Raw genomic sequence first — 22,184 nt, forward strand, 5'->3', positions numbered from 1 at the left:
CTTAAACTTCTTAGTGCAGTGCTTTAACCCGCTGCGCCACCAGGGAGGGCCAAAACTTAAATCTTTTTTAAGAAAACCTTTTGATTGTAAAAATGGAAGCTTTTGATAGTGTTATTAATTTATGACTGTTCATTACTTTACTACCACACTGTCACTATACTATAAAATATTTCTCTAATTATTTTTCTGTATTTAACATTGTGGATCATTAGCAGTCCTAAATTTTTTTTTATATATAATAGTTTATTTTTTACGTCATTTTGTGCATTTTTCCATCTCAGTTGCAATCCCCCAGCAGTTCTAAATTTTATGTAACTAAGTGGTTGTGTGTTTAAATGTCTGTCAGTTATTACGTGACTGATACTCATATTTGTTTTATTTTTCAGGCAATAATTAATAGCACCATCACCCCAAACATGACATTTACAAAAACATCTCAGAAGTTCGGCCAGTGGGCTGATAGCCGGGCAAATACTGTTTATGGACTGGGATTCTCTTCTGAACATCATCTTTCAAAAGTAAGTTAAACTTTAAGATCTAAACAGAATCCTCATCTTCAGTGGTAGTCAGTTGTCTTTAATATATAATAGCAAATGGAGAGCATAAGATATAGGAGAAATTTGTTTAATTTTTCTCAGCCCAACTTTAGAGCAAGAAGTGAGAAATCATAGGTTCCCTGTCAATTGGAAAATTTACTGTCCTCATCAGAAACAGTCCCCTTTGTTATAGAAAGGTTTGTGTGATTGTGTGCATGATAGGAAATAATGGGGGGGGGTCACTTTTTAACCTGAGGGATATCACTTAAAAATGGACTTAACTCAGGGATTAGTACACTCAGATGGAGATGTTGCGCAAGATATGTAGCCACAACACTCTTCTAAACTGTGAAAAACACAAGCTGATAGTGATAAAGATTTCAACTTTTGACATGACAGCAGATATACATAAATTACTGTGTTTTAGGAAAATTGTGCTTTATCTTGGTGACAATTGCTCTGAGCTCTCTCTGTTGCAGTAGGATGAAATCCTATAAACAGCAATGAGGAGTTCTTAGAACAGGGTGACCAGCTGAATTACTGTGTCAAGAAAATCCAATAAAACACAGAGCATTACCAGGCTAAGTACTAGAAGTAAAACAGTTGTCCTGCCTATAAGCAAAAACCATGCTGTGTTAAACCAGCAGTATCTTCAATTATTATGGTTGCCAAACAGAAAGTGCATTTAAGGAAACAGTCTCAGAATAATAAGGTAATTGGTGATGAGTATTGCATTTTGTCTCTTTTAATATTTTGCTCACCAGACCTAAAGATTTATGCTTAAAACCTTTCTCTTTGAAGCATTAAATAAAAAAGAAAAGAGAGCCCTCCCTACCTTTGGTGCACTTTACATGTGTTTTAATGTGCATGACTTGAGCTGAAATTGTTCACATGTAGGATAATTGGGTTCTTTTAGACACACACCATTCACATTTATAGTAAGCCTTAAGCTGTTTTTTATAGACAGCATTCAGGAATTAAAAATGAATTTTTTAAATCTTACACGTGTATAATATTTATTGACTTGACATAGTAGGATAGTTTAATATTTGAAGTAATGTACTTTGTTATAATTGTAAATATTCCTCAACACTGTTTTCAAGTGTCCTGGTTTCTTTTTGAAGTTTAAAGCTCAATTTTAAACTATTTTAACTTTTGCCTTAGTGCTTTTAAGTTATACTCTGTAAAATGATTAAAACAAGTGCTATCTGAACACCTTTCTTATTCTCCCAATACACTCTGTAATTGTGACTGAGGATTGAGTTTTAGATTCAAGTATTTCAGCATCACAAGGTCATAGACACCCAATTCATTGGCTTTCCTTTAACAATCCCCTGAGAAAATACTTGATCTATTTCTTGGGATTGTTTAGTAACTTGTCATTTGGAATTGCATATTAAATTCTGTAGCAAAAACATTAAAATTATAATTGTATCCCATTTGCTGAATTTTTGGACAACACGAGAACTAAATTATGAATTAATTCCTGAAACTTGTATGAAATGATTTTTTTGACCTAAGTAATCTTGATTAAAATTTACATTTACATTTTTTTAAGGTACTGGATAATTATCTAATACAATAAAGGAATAGTTTATTGCATTCTATCAATTTTACTGCCTCATTCTCCTATTTTTTGGGGGATTGATTTATATTTCACTAATTTTATTTTTTCTCTTTAATGTTAATATGTACTTCTGACCAACCTATTGGCAGTGAATCTAGTATTTTTTTTTGAGAGTAAATTGACTATTATGAAACAACCTGTTAGTTCTTGTAGTCAAGTTCATTTATTCATTGAACTTGGCTTCAGGAATTCATGATGATCATCAATCTGCTCAGGATGTTTTGGTACAGAGACAGAACCATAATTTATTTTTCAGCTACCTTGACTGCTGATTTTGGTGCTTTATAAGCTGGTGGGGGCAAACAAATTTGTAGCTCTTACAGAAATGAAGCAGGCATAAATAAGTATTCCTTTTTGCTTTATCTATTAAAAAAAAGTAAGTAAATGAAAGTGGTGTAAGGCAATTCTAGATTAGGGCCTCTCCAAGTAGGAGTAAACAGCAGTATTGGAAGAATTGTGTGGTCTCCTACATTTGATGTATGAGGAATATTCCAACTATGCTTGGATTGTTAGAGTACTTACCACATTGCATCTGGTTATCATGGAAACCTCAGCCTATGAAAACTAGCAACAGTGTAGGTCTTTGTGAAATTAAGAAGGATTTTAAACATTAAGTTCTTCGGAATGCTAATTACTTGTTAAAAAAAACTTTGTGTGCTACTTCAAATCACATACAAAGAACTTAATTATGTTTTTTTATTTCATTTCCATCAGTGTGAATGAGCTTTTAAGTTCTGTATTCACATTTTTTCTCTTTTTTACAATAGATATTCTATTCAATAAAAGAAATATAGTAACATTTAGTTCCCTGATTTATAAATTATACTTGGGGCTAGGTGGTAGGGTAATACTATTTAATGTTAGAAGTAAAAGTAGTAATAATGACAACTTTAATTTAGATACTCTCCCATTTAGACACTCTTCCATTTAGTCACTCTTCCATATCCCCAAGGCAGGTTGGAAAATCATGATCCTTGCCTTCTCAAGATGGAAATGAAATCAGGGTTGGCTTATGAGATTTAGGGAGGGAACTATAATTTCAAATTTTTATTGCCTATGCTAGTAGTTGTTTTGATTACATAGAGATTTTAGGTTTTTTAATTTGAGCCCTAACTTGATCTTTCTTAGAATAGTGGTAGTTTCCATTACAAAAAAACAGAAACAGACACTGTTTGTGTCCATGACATTTTTATTTTCCTGGAAATGCTTAAGAATTGGCATTTTATGTACAGTACTTTTTAATTCTTAGTAGACCTAAAGGATTTTGTGGCATTATGTCATTTCTTTCTGTTGCTAAACATTAGCTGTTAGGAGTCTTTGGAAATGAAATTCAAGTAATGTCAGACAGTGATAATATCTATGTTTGCATTGTGGAAGACAAAGTGCCTTACACAATAAGAAAGTTTATAATTTGGTAAAGTTAAAAGCATGCAGCAAATATTATGATGTTTAAGATTAGAACTTAAGAGAGTCAGTTTTCTCCATGATAAACATACATGGTGTACCCATCTTTAGTGATTTCACCCTTCACTTGTTTCTCTCTACTGTGGTATTAGGATGTATGTGAACAACCAAGAGGGATCTAGGTAAGCTTTGCTGACAGCAAATGCTAACTTGGTTGAACTGTGCTATTCTTGAAGGAGATTTTGTCAAAATACTTTATAGTATACAAGCAAATGCTTAGTATTAGTTTTCTTTTTTCTGTCATGTTTTAATATTATTATATACCTATAATTGATTTAAGGACTAGATTGCTATTCAGAAAATAATTTTTAAAATGGGCTTTGTAACTTATTTTTATTGGTTAATGTATATAGTCTTCATACATTCAGTTTGCAGAAAAGTTTCAGGAATTTAAAGAAGCTGCCCGACTAGCAAAGGAGAAGTCACAAGAAAAGATGGAACTTACTAGTACACCTTCACAGGTGAGTATTTAACTTTTATTAGTGTTTATGATCCTTGTTCATTTTAGATGGTGTACTTTATGCCTGAGTTAAACTTGGAGACGCATAGCAAAATTAAGATTATTTCCAAATTAGATATAGAAATGTACTTTGCCTTTGATCAGTTCATCTGTACTCATGAAGATAGGGTTTTTTGTTTTTTTTTTTTTAAGATTTATTTATTATTTATTTGTGCATACAGAACTGGGGTACAGGCCAGAGGCTCAGGGGCGGCGAGAGGCTTCACCAGAGACAGAGTGGGGAGCAGAACAGGCAGATCGACGAAGTACACTGCTGAGGGAAGCAGCGGGCGGGTCAGGAGAGGTCTGGCTCGCCATGTGGTCTCCTCCGGGGCAGGCGGCAGGCGGGAATCGAACTCATGCGGAAGTGGCTTCAGATTCTCAGTGCTGTGCTTTAACCCGCTGCGCCACCAGGGAGGGCCAGATAGGGGTTTTTTTTTTCCCACTCTGTATACCAGTGTCTAGAAGAATCTTGAGGGAGGGGGTGTAGTCAGGTTAGTAATTTAAATTCTTTAATTTTCATACAGCTTAAAAACAATTGTGTATAAAGAACATGAATTAGCCTATTGTTTACATCCTGTATCTTGTGACAGTTGAGATGCAGCCACACAGGTGAAGGTCAGGAAAGCGTAAGTTTGTTATACTTACAGATTCTAGCAACAGGAGTTGTGGCACACCTTTGGAGATTACATAGGATGCCACAGGGTGGTATGGAGTCAGAAAACTAGGGAAAGAGCCTATATGAGGAGCCTGTGCAGGGAAAGCTGAGGTTGAGCCTGTGTGGGGTTTTCACTGGTACAGCAATGCAGAGTAGGCTAGACAGTGTTGGATTGATTAGTTTGAGTAATTTCATCGGGCTCGACACTACAAGGACTGGTTCCTTTGTTGGTGGAAATGTACCCCTGGGATGATTAAGGCAAAGGAATATTGCCCCCTGGGTTGCACTGACCAGACAGGAGGAATGACTGGATTGGTTCATTTGCTGATCAGAGGCACCCTACCTTAGTCCCTTCTGTCTCTAAATATTGACTAGTCAGAAAGGTTTTATAAGATGTAAAAAATGATAGTGAACAGAAAATTTTAAAAATTAGCAACTGATTATAAAGTGCATTCAAATGTGACAGGACATTTTACTTTGTACTCAGCATTGAGAGCCAAAGGCTATATAGGTTTTATACAACTAACTTTCTTAGTTAAGAAATGAGTTAATAGTTGCTACTTGTCCATCATAGCCTTTCTTCATTAGAAGCTAATTATATCATAAAATTATTAGCTACATTTCAGGGTGTTTATGAATATTTAGTATGCATGGATGGTATGCTTTATATAGAATGACATTTATTTTCAGATTTTTAATAACAGGTTTTTTCTAAAATTATTTTTTTAGTTTCTGTAACTTCTTTGAGGTAACATTAGTTTACCACACTGTATGTGTTTTAGGGAAACAGGTCCACTATTTCACTTGTCATCTTAAGACTAGTGTTTAGTTTTCTGCTGGGTTCTTCTCTATAGTAATTGTTTTTGAAACTTATATGAGAAGGAAGGATTAGATATTACAAATGTTTCTCTGCAGTATAGTGTCAATAGTAATGGACTAACAAAAACCTTCTTCAGGAAATAAATAGGAATTGCCTTGGACTTTAGTGACCAGTCAAATGATTGTAAAATTTTTTGCCCTTTACCCTTCTTCTTCACCTTTAGTACAATTATTCAGTAAACAATAATGGTATAAAGATTTCTGTTTGGTTTGTTTTTTACAGGAAAGGAGAGCTCTGTTAAATATGCTTTCAAAGTGTGCATTTCCTGACAGACTAAGGTGTACTCTGGATTGATGCCAAGATGCTAGTATACCTCATCCATACATGCAGTGCCCTGGAGTTACATGCATGATCATTTTGAATCTTACCTTGAGCCTATCTTCCCTAAATGCTGTGATAGTATAATGATACTTTTACGCATAAAAACCTTCTTAAAATTGGGCCCTCTGTGGTGGTGCAACACGTTAAAGTACCACATCTGTATGAAGCTCTCCAAAGCCACTTCCGCATGAGTTCGATCCCTGGCCAGGGAGGTGACCCACATGGTGTGGCAGACCTCTCCGGACCCACCCACTGCCCCACTCAGCGGTGTATTTCAGTAGATCTGCCTGTTCTGCTCCCCACTCTGTGTCTGGTGAACCTCTTACCTACCACACCTCTGGCATGTTCTCTAGTTCTGTAAGCATAAATAAATAAATCTTTTTTTTTAAAGATTTATTTATTTATTCATCAGAACTGAGGTACAGGCCAGAGATGCAGAGGGTGAGAGGATTCACCAGGGACAGAGTTGGGGGGCAGAACAGGCAGATCAAGTAAGTACACTGCTGAGGGGAGCAGCGGGTGGTCAGGAGGTCTGCCTCGCCATGTGGATCTCCTCCGGGGCAGGCGGGTATCGAACTCATGCGGAAGTGGCTTAAGCTTTCCAGTGCAGCGCTTTAACCCGCTGCGCCACCAGGGAGGGCCAAATAAATAAATCTTTAAAAAAAAAAAAGCCTACTTAAAATTTAGTATCAATACAACTTGGAAGCACTAATTCTTGAGGTAAATGATTGGAGTATTAGAGTATTACAGGAGGATGCTGTAGCACATTCTGTAAGAGAATACTTAGAGGACTCCAATAAAACTGTAATGGATTACACTTCACCAGTGTACTTATTTCCTGTTTCTCTAGTCATAGCTTTTTTTTTTTTTATTAAATAGCCATGAATTATTACAGATTGTTGCTGAGTTTTCTTTTTAGTGAAAGGAATGTCTTTAAGCATTTGTTTTCATCAAAGGAATATATCAAAGATAATTATATTTGGGAAATGCTATGAAATATAAATAATAAAGAAATACCTTAAGTTCCTCAGTATACCTATACATCTCAAAATAGTTTAACTTCTCAAAATAGTTTCAATTGTTGATGTAAAAGAACCAGAAAAAAATTATTTTTCTTTTTCCTCCCTTTACCATTTTTTTGTGACAATTTTCTACACATCATCAGTATTTCTATTTCAGTTTGTAATGTATGACCACTTAGTACTATAATCCTACTCAGCCAGAAAGTGAAACTTGTCACTGGTTTTACACAATCTGTTAATTTAACATACTGCCTGAAGAATAGAATATTCTCAGATGTTCTACAAAAGAGGTCCAGAGACTACTGGATCATTGATAAAGGTAGACACTCAGTTGATCATAACTTTTGTTTTTATTTGAGGAGGTTTAACAGACTGGTTAAGACTTTCGAGTCTAATGAACTTTTGCTATCAATATGTGCTCTTTAGGAAACTGCCTACCTATGTCTTTTTATACATCTGTAATGTGAGTGTTACATTAGTTACAGGATTGTTGGGAGAAATGAATGTGACAATAGCAATGTCATTATGACATGACTAATTACAGTGTTATAAGATAATGGCAATTATATACCCTCTAGAGTCTAAATTTGAATCTGGTTTCTAACCCCCCTTTTTTTTTTAACTTAGGGGAATTACCTTTTTTTTTTAATCTATGCAATGGGAATGAGCAATATGTCCTTGTAGGGCTATTCTGAATATACAAAGTGCTATTATATTGTAAATGTTTAGTTATATTAACAGCTATTGGTGGTGGTGTGATTGTAATGGTGAAAATGATGGTGGAAAGCCTTGTCTTAGTATTTGATATGCTATTTAGAGAAATATAGATACTTTTGTTGAATTAATCCTGTATAGAATGCCCTGGAAGACTTGTTAAGACACAAACTGCTGACTTGGGATTTAATAGGGCTGAAAATGGGGCCTGATAAAAAGTGCATTTCTAGCAAGTAGCCAGATATGTCTGCTGCTAAACTGGAATGACACTTTCAGAAGCAGTGCCCTTTCACTTCTGTAGAGGCTTGTGATGAAAAGGGTCTGGCATTTAGAGCAAACTTAGCCACCTCCTCATTCTTAGACTCTTGAACTAAAGTTGTATACTATGTAAATGTATGGTCATGTCAGAATATCATAATGTTGTCTTAATCAGAGTAACATCTGTAGGAATAAATTGAATCACATGTAAACTATTCATTTCCTTTTTTAATAGACATTTTTCTCAAACAACTTGCATTCTGTTGTTTCCATGGGAATCCTTTAAATAGTCAATTTTATGTAAAATTTGACTTTAAATATGAAATTCTCCTATAGTTCATAGTAAAAAATACTGAATTTCAGAAATTATTTTAGATACTTTCTTCAGAATGTGCACTGAAGAAAAAAAGGGATACAGTTAAGCTGAGTATCTAATTTTTTTAATTTGAATTTAAGGAAAAAATTTTTTTTTTTTTTTTTAAAGATTTATTTATTTATTCATACAGAACTGGGGTACAGGCCAGAGGCTCAGGGACGGTGAGAGGCTTCACCAGAGACAGAGTGGGGAGCAGAACAGGCAGATTGACGAAGTACACTGCTGAGGGGAGCAGCGGGCGGGTCAGGAGAAGTCTGGCTCGCCATGTGGTCTCCTCCGGGGCAGGCGGGAATCGAACTCATGCGGAAGTGGCTTCAGATTCTCAGTGCTGCGCTTTAACCCGCTGCGCCACCAGGGAGGGCCGGAAAAAAATTTTTTAGTTGTTAGTTAATGAAGACTTAATCTGAGTAAAGTCTATTTATTCCATTAGTGTTTATAACTAAACAAGAATTGCAGTTTTTTCCATTTAAAATTGTCAAATTCTTAGAGTATTAAGAAAACTGTAGTAGCTCTCTTGATTTATACTAAATATGTATAGCTTTTCCCTCAAGATTTTTTAGAATTCACGTTATAGAAAAAGTAGGTTATATATATATGTGTGTATGTATAAAGGGCAAACTTTTCATTTCATAACATAATTTTGGGGTCCTCCTTGGTGGTACAGTGGGTTAAAGCACAGCACAGTGAAGCCTCCGCAGCCACTGCAGAACAAGTGAGTTCAATCCCAGCCAGGGAGGTGACCCACATGGCACAGCGGACCTCTTCTAGCCACCTGCTGTTCCCCTCAGCAGTGTACTTCAGTCCATCTGCCTGTTCTGCTCCCCACTGTCTCTAGTGAATCTTCTTGTCTCCTGGACATCTGGCCTGTACCCCTGTTCTTGTATGCATAAATAAATAAATCTTTAAAAAAGTAACATAATTTAAAAATTTTTTTATCTTTATGATGAATTGTATTTATTCAAATGAGGCACTAACTTTTTAAGTGATTAAGTTCTCAATGAGTAATTATTTTATTCTGTGAAAGTCAGATGATAAGTGTGGGTAGTAGTTTTTGGATCTATACAATTAGAGGTTTAAATTGTTTGATTTCTGTGGACATTGTAAATTCAATAAATAGCAAATGTTTTTAGATTTCCTTTACCAAGTGTGTCATTTGGCTCTCCTGAAAGGTAATTGCATCACCAGTTGTTAGTACCCTGAACTATTATTTATATATAGCCCATACATATAGCATTAGAATTCATGAATGCCTATAAATTAGTATTATACTTGGTAAGCATCATTTAATAATTGGCTTTTATTGAAACAGAGCAAAAAGATAACTTTACAACCTCATGAAAGGTTCACTGCAGTTCTCTAGTTCTTACTATTTGCTGTTCAAAGTAAGGACTGTGGAGATCAGTATTTCTAATCCTGCTACTTAGCCCAGTGGAATGTTTATCCTTTTCTCTGTTGGGTTTACCTGATAGCTATTAGCAGGTCACCACTGCAGCCATAAGTTAAAATTCAGTGTTTCACTTATCCACCAATATTTTAAACCTGACACCTTTTCTTTGAATATGAATGTGTTGTTTGAAATTCCATGTTATCTTTCTTACATAAACCATATAATAATTGAGTATGATATTTAAAAGATTTTTTATGCATTTTCTAATACGGTACCATGTTACATAATAGTATATTATATATAAATAATTCAGTCATGGATTAAAAAATAATTTTAGTCATTTATCTTCTAGTTGTATTAAAGCATTTGTATTAGTTTTCATTAAAATAACCACTCAATTTTATATTCAAATTTTATTAATTTATGTAACATTTGATTCGGCTATATAATTATATAAATACAGTTGGTATAAACATGTTCTGGACAAAGATAGCTGACTGTTGGTAAGCATTTAATGCAGTTGGTAGGTACAAAAATATGAGAGTGGAGATTAACCAGCCCTTAACAACACTCAACCTGTATACTTTACATAGATATGGAAGAGCCAGATTACACAGAACTTCTATGAGATTTCTTGGTGACCAACTGTAAGGAATGATTTACAACAATAGACATTTGATTTGGATCTCATCTTTCTTTATGTAACCTTTTCTGTGATTGTCTAGCATTTCATTCCATTCCATACTATGAAAACTCAAGACCACCAGCTACTGCCCAGTCACTAGGTGCTTCCTCATCTTCATTTAAATATAAAAGACTGAAATAGAATGAGTATTCCATGAGTGTTTATTAAATAATAATGAGAAGAGTCCTGTTTTACTTAAGCAGAAGGGATGAACCTAATAGGAATTTTAATTTTAGCCCTTTTGGATTTAGGGGAAACCTATAGGTAGGGAAAGGTAATGCTGCCACTTCACCCCACAACCCCACCCAGTGCACCAGAGAGTAGGTTGGGGAGACCGTGCTGAAGACTTAGCTAGTGTTAGGGCCAAGATCATAGCTTTTTTATGTGTGATTCTGACTATTTCCTGGGTTCCCCCCTTGGTTTTCTTGCCACTTCACAAATGGGTAGATAGAATTCTTAAGTGTTACTGAATCTTAACATCTGTGCTCAAGTTTCTTTTCAATAATATGGTCACATCTGTTAGTTTTGGTTTCCTTGATACACTTTCAGATTTTAATATAAAAAAATATTTTTCTTCCATTTGACTGTAATATTTCTTTTTTGTATTATTTGTTTTGGTATGGTGAGGAGTTTGTGGTTATATTTTCTCAAAATGAGATTGTGAAGATGATAGCAGTTTATTAAGTCTCTTTTTATTTATATGTTATATTCTGATATTTTGTTTTTAATAGCTATATTGTTCATATACATATATATAAGTTTATTAGAGAAATTTTCTTTTTCAAAAATTCAGTCTAATATGCATCTAAGTTTTTTATTTAATGTTTGATTTAAAGAAATAAAGTACATAAATTTTATGTAAGGTACAGGTTTTTTAAAGGATAAATAGAGGAAATTACATAAGTTGTAATATTTTTAAAAGAACTACCTGCTTGAAATTTTTAAAAATAAGTTTCACTGTGCTGTTTTTACATATATAAATTTTCTCAAAGGTTTCACAGAATATTTTTGGCTACCTGTGGGGTAGTTGGAGGGCAAAGGGGTTTCATTTTCCTCTTCTGCCCTTAATATTGTTGAACCTTACTTGTTCTCATGAGCAAATACTAATTTTGTTGTTTTTAGATCTACTTTTAGAAAATCATGCTTTGAGTTTTGTTTTGTTTTGTTTCCATTTTAGAGGTAATGATCTTGGATAATTAAGTATGTCTTTGTTAATGTAGCTGGTATTCACCTTTCCTGAAGAAAAAGTTGCTGCACTTAAACTTTGGATTTGTTGCAACCTTTATTCCTTTCCTCACCAACCCTTCCCCCACCCCCACCCATTCTTCTTTACTCACCTCAGAGAACATTTTTCAGTAGCATCAACATTGTGGCTTCCCCATAACCTTCTTCCCCTACTCCCAGAAGGTAGTAGAAACAAATATGAAACCATTCTTCCTCTTCTCTTTTAATCCTAATTTACTTTTGTCCCTCGAACTCTAGTCAACCAATTCTACCAAATCTATAAACATTAATTTCTAATGCTGTTTATGCTGTTTCAAGTTAATAAGGTTATTTGTGGTCTGTTATTATTTCCACTGGATCAAATCTTGGCCAACTACTCTTTAGCAGAATGGACAGCTGGCCTTGATTATTTTAGTTTGGTTTGGACTTTCTTGAAAAATGGCACTGATTTTTTGAACGCAAAATAATAAGTTCATGGTTTCTTTCTCACTGCTTAAACTTTTTCTGCCTACCTGATAAAGTCTATAACTAAGATCTAGAAATAGTCATTTGGAGTTGACATTTTTGCAAAACAACTTTATATTACTATACACTTTATTCATGGATTGAGTGTCAATGGAAGCAGAGGATTTAGGATAACAGTACCAGTGAAATTTTTAAAAGTTCAATATGGTGGTTCCATTTATAATTGGAAAATAGTTAAATAAAGTAATAATATAGAATCAGGAAAGTAGCCTTTTGGTCTTTAATAGCTTGTATAATTTATAGCATTATAGTACTATTAGTTAAAATATATTTTTTAAAAGATTTATTTATTCATATAGAACTGGGGTACAGGCCAGAGATGCGGAGGGTGAGAGGATTCACCAGAGACAGAGTGGGGAGCAGAACAGGCAGATCGACGAGGTACACTGCTGAGGGGAGCAGCGGGCTGGTCAGGAGAGCTCTGCCATGCTCTCCTTAATTTTGATGTGGTCACCTCCGGGGCAGGTGGGAATCGAACTCATGCGGAAGTGGATTTAGCTTCTCAGTGCTGCGCTTTAACCTGCTGCGCCACAAGGGAGGGCCAGAATATTTAAATACAAACAACAGTATAAAACCAGAAATCCCCCTCCAAAAGAAAATCTTGCCACAGGTTTACATTTTTCTTTGTAGCACATTTCAAGTGCATATTTTTAGTATTGTCTGTAAATTATCATGACCTAGATATCCTTTTACATTTTCATGCCTTTTTTTTTTCTGATTATAAGCATTTTCCTGTATTACACATATTCTTTTTTGAGGAAATTTTGCTTTCTTTCAATTTGGGACATTGTGACTATACCTGTGCACTCCCTCGTTGGACATTGATGTTTTTATTGTCTTCTCTACCACAGCCTGATGTTGTGGTTGTAAAGTTCTGTTGTTCAGAGATACAAATGGTCCACCAAGCTGCTCTTTAACTGTCTGGCTCTAGAGCATCCCCTGGCTAACAGGCTTATCACTCTTTATTCTGATAACTAATTTCAAATTTGGAAAATTTAAAGATGACCGTCACTAGACTAATTTTCAGTTTGAGCTTCATTTAAATGTCATTTATTTTCCAGAGAAATAAGTTAAATGTAACTGATAGACAAAAAGTAGAAACAAGATAAGAAATATGAAGAAAAATCATTCTATTATGAGTAGCAGAAAGAAAAGCTGAACTATACTATGTCATCATGCATGGTATGATATAGAGGTATTTCTGGTAACTTTTTAAAATAGCTATAAGAATGAAATGTAGGGCAGGTAAAAACAAATTTTAAAGATGACATTTTACCCTTTGCTTTTTTACCCTCCAAATTAAAATCATATCAGCTGTTTTTGTGCCATCTTCATTTTCTTGTCAAGTAATTACTTAAATTTGTTTTATTCTGGCTAATTATTTTTTTGCCCAGATCTTTGAAGCTACATTTCTAAATTGTGTTATTGTTTATATATTTAAATTGTATTGTTTCCGTTAGTCTTTTTTTTTTTTTATGAATTGCTTTGCTTTAAGATTGCCTCTCAAGTTGGACCAAAGACATTTCTTCTTCCAATTTTAAATTTGTGACTTGAATTTCAATTGAAATATGGTTCATAAGTAAGTCTACAATGGAGCCAGTTTTAATTTTAAGATGGTCTAGTATCTTAAGTGTATACAAAAGTGAAATACTTTTTCACCTTTCACTTTTTTTTTTTTAAAGGAATCAGCAGGCGGAGATCTTCAGTCACCTTTAACACCAGAAAGTATCAATGGAACAGATGATGAACGAACACCTGATGTGACACAGAACTCAGAACCAAGGGCTGAACCAACTCAGAACGCATTGCCATTTTCACATAGGTACAGATTCAATTCAACCATCATGATTAAGTAAATTGTGTAAATATGAAATTTTCTTGGGTTCAGATAAATTGCAGTTTCAATCCTGGGTGAATATTCCAGGTCAATTTTTTTTTAAACTATTCTGTTAACCTCAGAAAAGTTTTAATAAGTAATAATTTTTATAGCTGCCTGGGTGTACTAAAGTTAACATTTTCTTTACCTTTGTAGAAAAAGGGCTACTGATCTAACTCTAGTACAAATAATTTTTCAGTGAAACAAAATTTATTATAAATCTCTTCTACTCACTTTTTAACACAGTCCCTTAAGAGGCCCCTTTTGCCAACCTGATTTCTACTTTCATAAATGTTTTTGAAGATTATACACTTTTTTCGTAATAAGCTTCCTGCTCTAAAATTAAACTTTACTGTAATTTTAAAGGTAATCTTACCATATGATTTCACAGAAAGAAACAAGTTTTTAGGGTAACTTTTAGTATGCACATGTGTATGTTAGCATCAGATTTATTTTCCCATACCAACAAGAGGTAAATCTTCACATGCTTCTGAATTTTAAAAGAATTTAATGATTTAAAAAGATAAAAGTTATGCTAAACATGTTCCAAACCAACTTCATTAATTATTGACAATATTATGACAGTTTTAGTATATAAGGAGGTCTGTGAAACTGCAGTTTTCAAATGTAAACAATTCCCTAGCAGTCATTGTCTTATAGTTAGTTTTTATCCGTATTTGGAAACTTTTGTCTAGGTAGTTTGTTAGAGTTATGAAAACAATTTTGCCTTGTTATGTGTCTGTTAGATACTAGTTTTTAAAAAATAATTCTTTAGCATATTTGGAAGAATTGTGAATTGAGCAAATCCAAACTCTCTTTCATGAGAATTTTAATTTTGATTGAATTTGTTGAACATTAGGGCATAAAATTAAACACAGAGACTAACATTGAATAGCATAATGGTTGGGGCTATGAAAGAAGAGAAATTAAAAAAAAATTTTAAATGGATGTGACAAACTATGAGGCTAACCTGAGTTGTTTTAAAAAATATAATAAATTTGCATAAAAGAGTAGATCATCTTGGAATTATCATGCAGATCATATTTTATCTTACCGTAGAAGCATATTCTCTTTTAGACTTAGGAGAAAGAATATACAATGAACATTGTAGATTTGAAGATGATAGGGTCACATTGATTTATAAAACATGCAAGTTTTTAAAGTATACAATTGCAATTGAAGAATGTAAGTTTAGAAAAACATTTATGTTGAGTAAAGGAATGTTTCTTTTTATTGCATTTAATACAGCCATTTAATAGAATTAGCTGCACTGGACATAAGTATAAACTTTGATTTATTTGGGTAACACTTAAATAAGCCATGTGTATTAATATGGTAGTATTTAGAATTACTATATTTATTATTTATAAAAACTATTCCTAGCTTACTTTATGCACCTGGCTATTTCTGAATGTTTATTGTTTTGCTAATCCTTAGTATTTAGAGTTCTTAATGGAAATTGGTTGTCTTTTATTGATTTTCTCCATTCTTGGGAGTGTAATCAGTGTCATTGCTTCAGTTTGAAAGTATAGCTTTTCTTACACTAGAATGTATAGATTAGCCATGGAGAAGTATTATAGTTCAAAAATAAAACTGAACAGATCAGTTTGAGCTTTTAATTATGCTAAAGGTATTGCATAATTATATAGTTATTTTATAATTTAAAAATATATTAGTTATAGGACTTTAGAAGACACATTCCCTGAACTTGTTTGGATTTTACACTAATCATTAGTTATTATTTACCAGTTCCTTTCCTGAAGTCAATATTTCTTTCTGAGATAAAAAACTGAATATTTTATAACTAATGTTAGAATCTCAAAATATCAGGATTAGACCTCAGAGGTTTTCCATTTTACTGTTAAATAAGGAGCAAAATAATTAGAATGCCTGTGTTTTTTAAAAAATAGAAAGGTAGGTAACAATATACTCAATCTCATCTCCTTTTCAAAGCCATTTTGTACTCTTAAAATTTTATTCTTAAATCACATTAGTTCAATTGTTAACCAAAAGAAGACCCTGGTTTTCATTTGTTCCTAAAAATTTTAGTAATATGGTTAAGTTCATTCTTTTTTTTCCTTAAGCTGTTTTTTTTTTACAGAATTACTTAACTTTAAAGCAGTGTGCAAGATTTTCTGTTATACTTTAACATATAAATACAAGTTTTCAGATACATATAAAAGAGAGAACACTATAGTGAACTCCCATGCACACATCACTGGTTTCAATAGTTAATAAAAAAATGGCCAGACTTGTTTCATTTCTATCTCCACTCACTCTTCTACTTTTGTACTATTTGTAAACAAATCCCACAATATTTAACTTTCTCCATTCTTTTTTCAAATACTTTTGAACTTTTATAAAACATTTAATAAGCTAAACAACTTTTTATATTCTATCTAATTCAGTGGTATTATAGGACTACCTTGAATTATTTTCTCATTGATTTTTAATTATACTGCTGAGCTAAATTTTAAAACGTACAGGCTGCTCAGTTTTCCTTTGTGAAGTGCTATAGTACTGTTTTACATCATTATCATAAACTATGCAAAAGCATTATTTAATAGGTTTTAATAAATTAATAATTTTAACATACAATTGAAGGCTCTTAAAAGCTTAGGAATATGTAAAATAAGATCATGAGAATGAAAATGCTTACGAAGTTCTTTGGAAAATTGGTACTAGTTTTATCTAAATTGCTATTTTTTTTTCTTCAATTTTTTTTTTTTTTACCTACATGGTAATAACCTTTTAGACTGAGCAGTTATATTCTCTGCTTCATGGAAGTATTCAGGGTATCCTTTAAAATAATAATCTTTGGTTAACTATATAGTAAATAAAGTATAAACTAATAGACTACCAAATACAAACAGGGGACAGTTTATTCTGTCATTCTAGGGAGGTGTTGTTTGCTTCACAGTATCAGCTAAATAGAATTCTGGAACTTGCTTACTTTGTAATAATAATAATAATAAATTTCGGATTTTAAAATACAATTTAAAGCTATGTTAGATTCTTGTGGAAATGGTTAATTTTATAGTATCCTAGTGTTGTTAGAATTCATTAGTGAAGTAGAATACTGAAAACTAAAATCCCTTTTCTTTTTCTTTTCTTCATTGTGAATTATGATCCTTAGATAAACAGTAATACACAACTAATTGCTATTATCCTATTTTTGAAAATTCAGAACATAAATATGTGCATTAATAGTTCATGAAGCTATTTTTGTACTCACAAATTTTAATAACAGTTTTATTTAATAAAACATAAGCTTTCTAAACACCAATTATATTTAAATTATTTTAATGTTTACCCAGTCTATTCTCATAGTACTGTTAGAATTTATGCATTGGAGTACTGCATGTATCTTCTATTATAAAAGAGATTTTTTCCTATGAATTTGTGTGTTCCCAACAGATATTCATTAAATATTGTGTCCAGAAACATTACTCTTTAGTATATTGATTTCACTGTAAATGAGTATAACTACAGTTTTACCAAAATTTACCTGAATGGATTCACCCTATTCATATTCACTAGGTTAATTTTTTCCTTATCAAATTTTTAGAAAACTATTCCTTTAAAACTGTGACTAAGGGGCCCTCCCTGGTGGCGAGTTAAAGCACAGCACTGAGAAGCTAAAGCCACTTCAAGCCTGAGTTCAATCCCCTCCCTAGAGGTGACCCACATGGCATGGCAGACCTTTCCTGACCTGCCTGCTGCTCCCCTCAGCAGAGTACTTTGTCAGTCGGCCTGTTCTGCTTCCCACTCTGTCTCTGGTGAATTCTTTCACTGCCCCAGCTCCTCTGACCTGTACCCCAGCTTGGTATGCATAGACAGATAAATCTTTAAAAAGATTCTTGTACAATTTCAAAAACTAATTTCATTGGAAATTTTACAGAACATTTTTGAATCATAGACTATATACTTTCAAGATGATGCAAATAGGAAAAAGTGAGTGATTTTGAAGTATAGCATTCTGAGGTGCTGTACTGTCCACAGCTGTGCCCTCTAGCTCATATTTTAAAGTACATGCAAAACCTTTACAAGGTTATACTCATAAACTAAAATAGAAATAGTTTTTGCAGATAACTTGTTAGGTAAAATTTGTATGTAAAGCTGGGCTTGGTTTCATTAAGCAGTGTTTTATCAGTATAACTGCAAATGAAAGTTTAAGTTATAAGATTCCCCTTATTCTTAAAAAGTTAAAATTGACTTAAATATTATTTTTCCTCATCAAATTTCAAAAGTTAGATTAGGTTTTTAAAAATTAATTTAAATACCAAGACAATCTGTGGGAAGAAGTAAATATTTTAAAGATGCCAGAATTAAGAAACAGATAATATTGTTTGAGTAGTGATGTAATAATTTGCAAACATATACAGTTCTGCATTTCTGAGAACTGAGAAACAATTTATAATTTTTAAATGAGATGCATTAAAAAAATATAGTTTAGTGACCAGGAGTATTTATTAGCTTTTTAAAATATCCTTACATTTTCTATCTTGCCGGTTTTTTTTTTTTTTTTTTTTTAGGTAACTTTGGTCTATAATACTGTGTGATTCATTGGCATCTAGTTGACTTTTTAAAACAAACCTTTTCTCACATTTTCTAAAAGATTTCCAAGAAACTCTAAAAATGTGCTAAAGCAAATTTGCTTGGCATTAGCACTTTATATAGGTTATCTGTAAGAAGAAAATATTGTTCATATGCGCCAAAGACACCTCTAATAGTCCTCCTCTCCCTCACTGTTTACCATCTGTAATAAAAGTGAAAGAATTTTTACGAGTCCATTCTTAGTGATTGTCAGCTATATTTTCAAGGTGACCAGTTGGAGTTAAAAGTGAAGCCATTCCCAATGGAACAGATTGACTCTTGATTGATTATGATCTCTTCCCCTGTGGGCAGCTTTTAAAAATGTCTTTTGTTTTCTCATTTCAGTCCTTATAAGACCATAGTGGGGATTCCATTGGAAGGAGATGTGTGACATAGACAGTTCTGCTCTAGGACTTAAGGGGCAAATATTCTTCCTTTGGATTTGACTTTGCTTCTTCCTCTTAGTGGAGTAGTAAGATCAAGTTGTGAATATAGGCAGAAGCCTAGCAAGCCATAAAATATGTGAAGTTTTACAGTATATAAGGACTGTTAGGAATTGTGAGGTCTGTGGTAACTGTGCAGGGTTGAGTATAAAGATATTAAAGTTTTATAAAACAAAGCCAAATAGAGGGGTGGAAACTAGAGGGCCCCTCTAGTTTCTCATCCATGTGCTTTTTATATGGTGTAGCCCAAGGTAAGGATTTTGAACAAATTCCTAGCTACTAATATCTGTTGTTGTAATACCCTTATAAACCTCTCAGTTGTGATATTTGAGAGGATATAACTTACGTATTTAATAACAGATATTTTCCCTCTGGTAACATATTACTCTACAGATGTTACTAGTTCTGGCTATGTCACTTTCCTTCTTAAAATATTGGCATGGTGTATGTGTATGTATACACACACATATACCAGCCCATGGTCATCAGATGAGGCCTCTCCAGCTTCATCATCTGGTGCTTTCATAACAGTTACTCCACACACAGTCAAACTACTGCTCATCTGCAGTGCTTTTATATGACCTTCCACCAGCAAAAGTATTATGATTTGCTAAAGACTCAGATCAGATTTAAAAAAATTAAATTAAGGTATTTACATTTTTTAAAGGTATAGTGCTATTGCACACTTAATATTCTGTAGTTTAAACATAACTTTTGTATGCACTGGGAAACAAAAAATTAATGACTTGCTTATTGCAATAATCAATTTATTACAGTTGTCTTAAACTTAACTCACACATTCTCCAAGGGGTGCCGTTTTTCAGAGTTGTGCAGTCATTACCACAATGAATTGTAGAACACTTTTACCACTCCCCCAAAAAGCTCTGTATTTATTAGCAGTCACACCCCTTTTCCCTTCACACATTCCCTACAGCCCCCAATCTTAAACAACCACTAACCTACTTTCTATCACAGTAGACCTGCCTGTTCTGGGCAATCTGTATTTATGAACTCACAAGATGTGGTTGTTTTGACTGTATTCTTTCACTTAACATATGTTTCCAAGTTTCTTTATGTTATAGAATATATCAATATTTCATTTCTGTTTTATTGTTGAATAATATTCCATTCTATAGATAAACCATATTTCCATTAATCCATTCATTAGTTGATAGACATTTGGGTTGGTTCCACTTTGCGAAACTATCATTACTTAATGCTTCTATAAATATTTATATATGAGTTTTTGTGTGGACTTGTGGTTTCAATTCACATGGCTTATAGCTAGGACTAGATTTGCTGGGTTGTATGGTAATTCTACATTTAATCTTTGGAAAATTGTTAGATTATTTTGTAAAGTAGTTGTATCACTTTACATTCCTACCAGCAGTGTATAAAGATTCTGGTTTCTTCACATCATCATCAACACTTGTATTATCTGTCTTTTTGATGATAGCCATAGGTGTGAAATAATAGTTCATTGTGGCCTTGATTCATATTTCTCTAATGGCTAATGTTGAGTACCTTTCCACATGCTTTAGTGAAGCAGCTACTCAGACCATTTGAGTAGCTGCTCAGACCTATTTTTCCTTGGGTTGTTTGTTTCTTGATTGAGTTGTAATTCTTTATATACTCTGCATATTGACCCCTTTTCATATAAATTATTTGTGGATTTTTCTCCAACTTTGTGGACTGTCTTTTCACTTTTCGGTAGTGTCAGAATACAGAATTTTTAATTGTAATGAAGTCCAGCTCATTGATTTTCCCTTTGCTTTCTTAGGCTTTGAGTAGTTGAGAGATCCTTTCTTAATCCAAGGTCACAGAGGTTTACACCTATGTTTTCTTCATAATTTATTTTTTAGTTTAGGTCTGATCCATTTTCAGTTAATTTTTGCATATAATGTGAGGTAGGGACCAAGTTAGTTCTTTTGAGAGTGTCCAGTGGTCCCAGTACCATTTGTTGAAAATATTATTCTTTATCTCTTGAATTGTCTTGACACCATAGTCGAGAGTCAGTTGGTCATACATATGAGGGTTTATTTCTAAACTCTCAATTCTATCCCACTGATCTGTTTAGACGTATGTCATTACTGTACCATCTTTATTATTGTAGTTTGGTAGTACATTTTGAAATTGAGAATGTGAGTCCTCCCAACTTTATTCTTCCTTTTTAAAGATTGTTTTAACTAGTTTGAGTTCCTAAAACTTTCACGTGAATTTTAGCATTTACTTGTGAATTTCTGCAAAGAAGCCAAATGGAATCCTAGAGAATCTAGAAGTTTCAGTGGTCACTATAACAACATTAAGTCTATCAGTCACGAATATGGGATATTTTCATTTATGTAGCTCTTTGAACTTGTTCTACAATGCTAGTTTTCAGAGTATAAGTTTTTCACATTATTTGCTTAATTCCTAAGTATTTTATTGTTCTGATGCTATTATTTTCATTTCCTAAGTGGTCATTGCTAGTATATAGAAATATAACTGATTTTATATAGTGATCTTGTATCCTGTAAAACTGTACCTACAAACTAATTAGCTTTAATAATTTTTTAGTATTTTTCCTAGGACTTTCTGTACACAAAATAATGTCATATAGAACTAGAGATATTTTTACTTCTTATTTTTTTTCCAATCTGGACTACCTTTCATTTCATTTTCATTTGACTACTTACCCTTGGCTAGAACTTTTAGTACTATGTGAATAAAAGTGAAAAGAGTAGACATCCTTGTCTTGTTCCTGATTTTAAAAGGAAAGCTTTTAATCTTTTCACATGTAGGTAAGATATTAGGTGTGAGTTTTTCCATATATCTCCATTAATATTCTTACTGGTTAGTGATTTTTCTCATCTCATTTGGTAACTTTAGAACAAATATAAATATAACAATATGTTTTCCTTATGTTTACTTCATAAAAGGTAATTGATAGTTTATGGCAAAGGAAAGATGAATTGAATGAGATAGAAAAATTTTCTTATAAAACTGTCACTGATTTTCAAAAGCTCAAAACTATGCCTCTAAAAACAAAATGCTCTGGTTTTCTACCTTGTCTCTCAAAGATATGTCAAATAGCTTTCTATAGATGGTAGGAAA

The 22,184-nt window shown here is 33.1% G+C and overlaps 1 protein-coding gene across 1 annotated transcript in view; it reads left to right on the top strand.

The window, feature by feature from the left end:
* The window catches only part of HOMER1 (homer scaffolding protein 1), a 112,397-nt gene that overhangs the window by 47,252 nt on the left and 42,961 nt on the right, over positions 1 to 22,184 (top strand). Inside the window, exons 3-5 of the mRNA XM_004678177.2 lie at positions 387 to 518; positions 3,996 to 4,088; positions 13,859 to 13,998. Of these exons, the coding sequence (XP_004678234.1) occupies positions 387 to 518; positions 3,996 to 4,088; positions 13,859 to 13,998 (365 nt within the window). The remainder of the gene's footprint in view (positions 1 to 386; positions 519 to 3,995; positions 4,089 to 13,858; positions 13,999 to 22,184) is intronic.

The sequence above is a fragment of the Condylura cristata genome, unplaced genomic scaffold (assembly GCF_000260355.1).
Source record: "Condylura cristata isolate star-nosed mole 26May11 unplaced genomic scaffold, ConCri1.0 scaffold00007, whole genome shotgun sequence".
Taxonomy (NCBI): Eukaryota; Metazoa; Chordata; class Mammalia; order Eulipotyphla; family Talpidae; genus Condylura; species Condylura cristata.